This window comes from Cyprinodon variegatus, unplaced genomic scaffold (genome assembly GCF_000732505.1).
Source record: "Cyprinodon variegatus isolate N-32 unplaced genomic scaffold, C_variegatus-1.0 Scaffold971, whole genome shotgun sequence".
NCBI lineage: Eukaryota > Metazoa > Chordata > Actinopteri > Cyprinodontiformes > Cyprinodontidae > Cyprinodon > Cyprinodon variegatus.
This window is the reverse complement of record NW_015151424.1, coordinates 64,857-72,772: the sequence shown is the minus strand read 5'-3', so window position 1 is coordinate 72,772 and position 7,916 is coordinate 64,857. Positions and strand designations below refer to the sequence as shown.

At 36.1% G+C, this 7,916-nt stretch overlaps 1 protein-coding gene across 1 annotated transcript in view; it reads right to left on the bottom strand.

Annotated features, from left to right (window-relative positions):
* The window catches only part of slain1 (SLAIN motif family member 1), a 20,813-nt gene that overhangs the window by 5,760 nt on the left and 7,137 nt on the right, over nt 1–7,916 (bottom strand). The window contains exons 3-5 of the mRNA XM_015398904.1: nt 5,002–5,118; nt 3,236–3,346; nt 2,189–2,338 (exon numbers count right to left, since the gene is read on the bottom strand). Of these exons, the coding sequence (XP_015254390.1) occupies nt 2,189–2,338; nt 3,236–3,346; nt 5,002–5,118 (378 nt within the window). The remainder of the gene's footprint in view (nt 1–2,188; nt 2,339–3,235; nt 3,347–5,001; nt 5,119–7,916) is intronic.

Below are 7,916 nucleotides of genomic sequence, written 5' to 3'. Positions count from 1 at the left end.
GCCTTATGGTCGTGAAAATACGGTATATATATATATATATATATATATATATATATATATATATATATATACATATACACACACATCCTGTGTCATGTATGTTACGTACATACATATGTAAGTTATATTATAAAAGGTAATTAGTCACTGGATAGTGTATGTTCGTGTGTGCATACATACTTGTATGTATAGTGTATGCAAATTATCAGATTCTTGTTGAATTTGATGTTGCCTGTTATTTTGCCAATTTATGTGATTTTGCTAGTGTAGAAACTAAAGCTCAGTGGAGTTATTAAACTGCTTCATTAATTTAGCCTTGTTGTAAATCTATGTCAGATTTAAAGGCTAATGCACAGAGACAGCATAAAAGTATATGGCACTATGCATGCACAATTTGCAAATAAGAAAATACTATAGCATTAACAGACATGTACATGTAATTCAGTCTTGATGTAAAATCTTGAATTTATATGTAATAACCATGGCAATGTAATCAACACCTGTATATTACATGTACATATTCAAGTAGCACTTTTGGCACATCTGTATTAATATGCTCCATAATCACATCAATTCTGTTGTGATGGAATTGTATAATATGTTATATTACATGATTTATAGACTTCATTGACTTCATACTGACTATGCAATGTGATGTGCCTATTTATTTATCACAAATTACCGTAATCTACTGATGATATGAAACAGCAAGTGTGTGTGAAAGTGATACATTTCTTTGTCCTAAAAGTCTTAAGCCCCCCTGAAATTGGCTGAAAAATCTTTGTTGTTGCTGTAGTGCACTTATTGTTTCCATTCTGACCGGTTTTAACTAGGGAGCACCAATATGGCGGCTGGTAACTTCAAAGCACCATGTACTATCAACGGGCTATCAGCAATCCAGTGAATAAATAGAGAAGATCAGTGGGAAAAGTGCTTACATCTAACTTTCATGCATAGATCTACATTTAGCTGGGTGGGTGTTGGCCCAGTGCCTAGTGGAGCTACACAGTGGCCCACTGCTCCCCAAGGAGGGTTAAATGCAGAGGCGAATTTTCTTCAATGTAAGATCAATTTGGTTCAATCATAATTAATAAACCCCCTTTAAGGGTGTTACCGCCACCTATAGGGCTGTAGTGAGTTAGTGTCTATTTCCCATTAAATATAACAACACCTAAATGTAGGGCAACTGCAATTTCAAATCTTTTTTTTTTCATGTAATAATCCAGCCCTAATAGAAAGTATTTTTTTTTTACTCTTTTATAATCAGATAACCATTATAAGGCATTTTTATTGGGAGGAAAGGTTTTGATTGATCATATTTGTCATGGTTTTGGTTATGTTGTGCTTTACTTTGCTCCTTGTTTTCTAGTTTTATTGGTTTAATTCCTATTTTGCTGTAATTTCTAGATTTATGTTAGTTCTCATGTTTTTCTGTTGTCCTCTGTTGCCATCTTGTGTGTGTGTGTGTGTGTTCCTTTCCCCTTGGCTCCCTCATTGTCTCCTCTCACACCTGCTCCTTGTCAGCTCGTTAGCCCTCCCTTTGTCTCTGTCAGCTATTTATGCTCTCCCTCTGCTCTCACTCTTTGTTGGTTCTTCTGTTGTTGCTGGTCCTGTCATCTCTGCAATCGTCTCCCCTCGTCTCTCCCTGGCTCCTTCTACGTGTTTTCCCTTGATGTCTCCATGATTCTGGTCTGTTACATTTTAGTTGGCTTTTTGGACTGCCTTTGTTAACCTTTTTTTTCATTAAAACTACAAGTATTCACCTCAGCCTCTCTGCCTCTGCATTTGGGTCCTCCAAACCTCAACCTAGACATGACAATATTTATATTTTAGCTCATCTTTGTCCTTAATGTCTTAATGTTGGATCATTAGTTTAATGCCTGACTGCCTCTCTAAAATCACTGCTTTATTCACTATAACTAATGGTGTCCCTCATGGGTAGCCTTTGTACCACTTTTGTTCATCATCAGTATTATTGATACGAAGGGGTTTTTGTGACTTAAAACGGAGGTGAAAACTTTTCCATTTTAAATTGATGAAACTAAAGTGTAGCTCAGAATCTACATCCTTTCTGGTAGGTAAATATTCTTTAAATCACCATATGTTTCTTTACAAGGCCAAAACAAGCTTAAATGTAACTAAAAACAAAATATATTTTTAATGATGTATATTTTTAGAGGTGACTCACTCTCCTCTTGGAGTCGTGCCATGACCTCCACGTCTGTCATGTCCTGCAGTTTGTAGCTCATAGAGATGGAGTCTTCCTCCAGCTCCGACATCCCTACGTCGCTGTCCAGCGAAGACTGGGGCGTGATGGCAGCATGGCGGCGACCAACACCTAAAATGATAAAGGAGACATTAAACCTCATAAGACAAACTTTTGAATCCTGTAAAGATGCTTCACCTTAGATATATATATATATATATTTATGGTATACATATATATTATTGGCGTTAACACATTGCGATAATGCCAGGCTCTTATCAGGCAATAAAAAAAACATATTGCTGTAAATGTATTCTAACAGTTGGGTTGGGAGCTGGGTATTTATTAATGACGACTTTCACCTTGATATTTTAGCGTGAATGTATATCAGGTGGCGAGAACTAATCAGTCTTTCAACCTGTGCAGTTATACTGTGAAATTACCACATCCAAGGTGAGGTTCTCAAGCTCATTCTGCAGGCACCCACATGTGAACCATCTTACAAAGTACCTGCAAGGCGAACCATCATGAGGAGAATACATGACCAGCACGCCACGAAGAGAACCGTCAAAGATGAGAAGTTGATCGAGGCGAGGTGTGTGTCAGATTTTTGCAGATATTACAGTATATTGTTAAAGTGTGACATCTATAATTACAGGTGGGGCACAATTTTTTGCAGCAAATACTCAGTAACAAAAAAAGCAGTTACTCAGCATTTACTTAAGCAAAAGCAAATACTCAGAGCGAAAAAAAAGTAGCTATAACTTTTTCATAATCTTAAGTAAGAAGACAAAATTAATTGTGATTTTGCAAAAAAGTAAACAATTTCTTTTAAATTCTGGAGGCAGCACACACATTATGAATACCTTTGGCAAACTAGCTATTTAAATCTAGATTAATTCTAAGATTACAGTGAGGTTAATCTAGATTTTCAAAAATATTGAATCCACAAATATATATATATTTTCATCCTGCATAGGAATACTATTAAAAGTATGGAGCAGAGAAAACACATAAGTGAGGTCTTACTGTGAAGAGCTGAGTTGGAAAGGAAAGTGGGTGTTCTGTCATTGAGGCTGGAGCTGGTTCTGTGAGGGGGAGTTGGCTGGACAACAGGCTGGGCAGATACCGAAAGCGGAGCTTAAAGGGAAAGAAACAGAACAGGAAGTATTTAAGCCGAGTTTCTCTTCAAACATCTTGAGGATCTGATCATATAATCCCTGCTCTACAATTTACTGTAATCTGATTTTACACTGCAGGGAGTAGGTTCTGTGAGAATCTGGGTTATGTTAATACAGTAATGTCTCACTGTATTTCTGAAGTAACAGCTGCTTTTGGCACAACCTTCAGATTAATTTGGAGTAGAACGAGACATGGACTTGAAGTGGAAGTCGGCTTTTCTCTGATGGACATTTTTCCAAACAGAATCTAATGGACTTTAAATATCTAAAGTTAAAAACCTAAATAAATAAAAATAAGTTAGACCAACATAAAGCAAAGGAAAGACAATGACAAATGCTTTGAAAATATGCTTTACATTTAAAAAAGTCAGCAACCAACCACCATCAGAAGTCCCCTAATTAGTAAGAAAAGTACTGTAAAACAGTATTGTGTGAACATTCAGGGATGAATTCACTGAAACCTATAAAACAGGATTAGTTAGATAGCAACATCCTCACAACCTTGAACAACTCACATGGTTCATTATCATTCTTTACGCAGAAACTGATGGTGTATAACCCATTTTTGAACTAAGAAGTAGCCACAAGCCTTGAAAAGAGAATTTGAAAGTTATTGTTTCTTGGATGCTCTCTAAATTAAAATGAGCTTGAACTTTTTTGCCAAAAAAGTACAGCCAGAAACTAAAGAGTTGAATCACAATCAGAATCAGGTTTATTGCAAAGTAAGTTGCACTTATAAGGAATTTGACTTGGTGTTGATGGTGCAGACAAATTGGATATATTTACAGAATACATAATCTATAGCTATATACAATATAAAATCTACTATACACAATATAAAGTATACAGTAGACTGTGTGTTAATTTAATGCTAGAGATCTTGAGATGCCACGTTGGTGTAGCTTCTAGGTCCTGAACGGTGGAGGGACAGAGGCAGTGTTAGTGTCACAGCGTTCTCTGGGCCTTGCTGATAAGGCTGGTAGCGGATGGGAAGAAACTATTCTTGAGGCGTGTGGTCCTGCTGGACTGAAGCCGCCTGCCAGAGGGAAATGACTGAAATAGTTTGGGGCTGGGATGCAAGGTATCAGCCACATTATTTCCTGCATGCATCAGAGTCCTGGACGTGTACAGATCCTGGAGAGATTGCAGCCAATCACCTTCTCTGCAGACCGGATGACACACTGCAGTCTGCCCTACAGCGTACCAACACACCGAGGCAGCCATCCATGGCGCCAGATTGTTGCATCAGTAGAGATGTCCACCAAAAGATTTGCATTTATTATTTGGGGCTGCAGATACATCCGTCCCAAAATGTTCAGTTTTTAAGTTTTGGTTAATCAAAATAAACAGAGTGACTTGTGTGGTAAAAAGAAACAAGGAATAAAAAAAAAAAAAAAATTTCCAAGAAACTGCACAACCTATTAACTATTTTGCATATCCCATAACCCCCTTCAATTTCTCTTATAGTTATGTATTACTATTCTTTTTTTAAAATCTAAACTAAGCACAGCAGGTGATAAACAAAATAAATATGATGAAAACCCTTCATATTGATCAGGATAATCTTTATCATCAGCTTAATCATCTGTGGACCTGCTTGGTTCTTAGTGTTACCTCTGGTCTCAGTTAGTGCAGCAGGTTTAGTGTAAGGCAGGATGGGTAAGCTGAGCGTGGACAGTCCCTCTATGCAGCTGTATGGACGGACAGAAGACCCCCCTCTCCATCGCTTCGCTGCAGAAACAACATTGCATGCAATGAAGGACATGTTAGACTGATTGCCTCCCCTAAGTTACACAACTCCCCACCAGCACATTGATTAATACAGTTTAACACACACTGACCCATGTTAATCTGCCCTTTACAGATGAGCATTGATGTGTTAAATGGTTGAGTCCAAAAAGCCTCCAATACCAGATTATTGGGATAAAGCATAGATTTTTTTATCTTTTTTTTTTTTTTTTTTTTGGTCTTAGGTTAAGCATGGATTGTGCATGTAGGTTAAATCACTTTCCAAAAATGAAATTAGATCAACGGACTACTTAAAAATCTGAGCTTGCATTTATTTGCATATGTTTCCAATAGTTCATATTTTATATGCTCAAGACTGTGCTACTTTATATTATTTAAAGAAGTTACAATAATGGTCAATAATCTATAAACTGATCGCTGACTGAAATGTAGTAAAGGAGTAAGTTCTTTAGGCTTTATAGATGCTAATATTATTTGTTTTATAGGTTAATTTTCCTTCATTTTGTGATCTGTCCAGTGTATAAACACTGATTAGCAGTCTGAGAGAGGCACTCTCCTGACAAAGTGAACCGTTTTGCATTCTTCACACAATTTGGTTAAAACCATTACCGAATAAAACCAGCATTCACAGCAAGTTACCAAACTGCTTCTGGTTTGTTCAAGACACAAGGGTGCATTCAGGTCCCCTGAGGAGAAGGGCCAAGTTGAGAGAAAGAAGAAGTCCTTTAAACATCCTCATTACTGACTCACAGGGTGGGCGAAGGCCCACAGTATGAGAATATTTAATCACAGGGAACCATTTTGAGAACAATCCATGTACATCAACATCTTGCGAACATGCATCCAACAGCTATGGGCTTTTATCGCATAAGAGTCTCTTAAGCAGGCAACTGAACTGCTGGGGCAACTGAAGCACTGAAATCCTCTCCAAATATGCATTAAATGTAACCAGTGTTTCTATGGTAACCATATCCCCATGCATGAGAGCTAAGAATGGGATCCAGCGGCTGATATTATTTATTGGCACACATGCTCTATGTACCAGCTACTGCATTTATATATACATTATACACAAGTAAATCTCATATTAACATTTTGGTCATTTTAATAATCCCTTGTCCCAGATAATGGTAACAAATTCTAAACACGGTTATGTTCTTAGTGAAAAGCGGTGATTCATCTGATTTTCTTTACTGTAAATTGTTGTTATGGCTTATTTTAGCCTATTCTATAGCAAGATTTGCTTAAAATAACAGGCTTACCTGTACTAAAGAAAAAAAAGCTAAAGGTATGATTTTCTCCAATTTATTCATTCAAAAAGTTAAGAAACAGCCTCAAAAATACAGACCACAATGCTTTGTATGTTAAATTTTTTAACATTGGACAACCCTTCAGAAGTACAACTTACTGTTTATTATTTACCTATTTCTAACCTAATATTAACCTAATCCAAATTCTTTCTTCAATGGATGCTTTGTTTATTTTTTCAACACACAGCCTGGGCCATCTGACTTTTAAAATACAAATTGAATGCAATATTTTCAACTGATACTACAGAACCACCTGAATGGTATTTTTATCCTGAGTTTAGACAAACTAACGTCAGAACTGGGATCTGGGATTAGACTAGATTATTAAAAAAATAAAGATAAAACAAAAATTGTGTGGAGTGGTGGCCTAGTGGTTAGGGCATAGAGCTTGGAATCCTGAGGTTCTTGGTTTGAGCCCCACTCTCACAGACTGCCACTCTGTGTTTCTAAGCAAGACCTTTAATCCAATACTGCTCAGCAAGCGCCCCACCATGGCTGCCCACTGCTCCCCAAGGGGATGGGTTAAATGCAGAGGTAAATTTCTCCAATGTGAGATCAATAAAGTTCAAATTTGTTTAGTTTTGGAAAAACTATTTCTTATTAAAATGATGCTCACTATTGTTAGCTATACAAGATAACAGCTTCTTGTTTGTCTCAGTTTTATGAATTTAAACACTAAAAAACACAATGAACAGTACTAAGTTCTTTTTTTTTTTTTACATAATGAAGAGATAAGGAAAAAAATGGTCAACATCCTAGGACAGACATCTGGCTTAAATTAGCACTGAAGCTAAAAATAATTCTTTAAACTTCCAGGATAAAGGGTTCAAAACAAAAACAACCATGAAACAACATTGAAAAACATTAAATCAGTAATAACAAAAACAATGTTAAGCTCGGCACAAAGTAAAGTGCTTAAATTATGTTCTTTTAAACATTTTTCTACCATGTGTTACTAGACTGAAATATTTAGACTCTTCAGTCAATTTATGCACTATTTCAAGGTTTCCATCCAAATACAGGCTGTAAAACTATAGTTATTTCTTGTGCAGCGGTCCAATGGTCAATAAAAATGATTTATGGATGACAAGGGGTAAAAACTTCAGTGAGGATTTATGGTAATACATGTTCTTTATTCTATTAAGAGCGTTCAGGGCTTCTACACTACGAGTATTGTTGCCAGGCAAGAGATTTTTATTTTTTTTTAAACAATATTATGAGAATAAAGTCATAAAATTACAAGAATAAAGTTATAAAATTACAAGAATAAACTCGCATAAAGTAATTTTATGACTTTATTCTCTAATCAAAAAAAATAAATCTCTAGCCTGGTCCTAATACTTTGTTGTACTATACAGATTTAAAACTTGATTTAAAAAAAGAGTTAAAAAAAATAATAATTTTTTCATTGGCTTTCAGAAAACTAGACAATATTTGACATACTTGGTTAAAATCGGAGCAGAGCTGAAA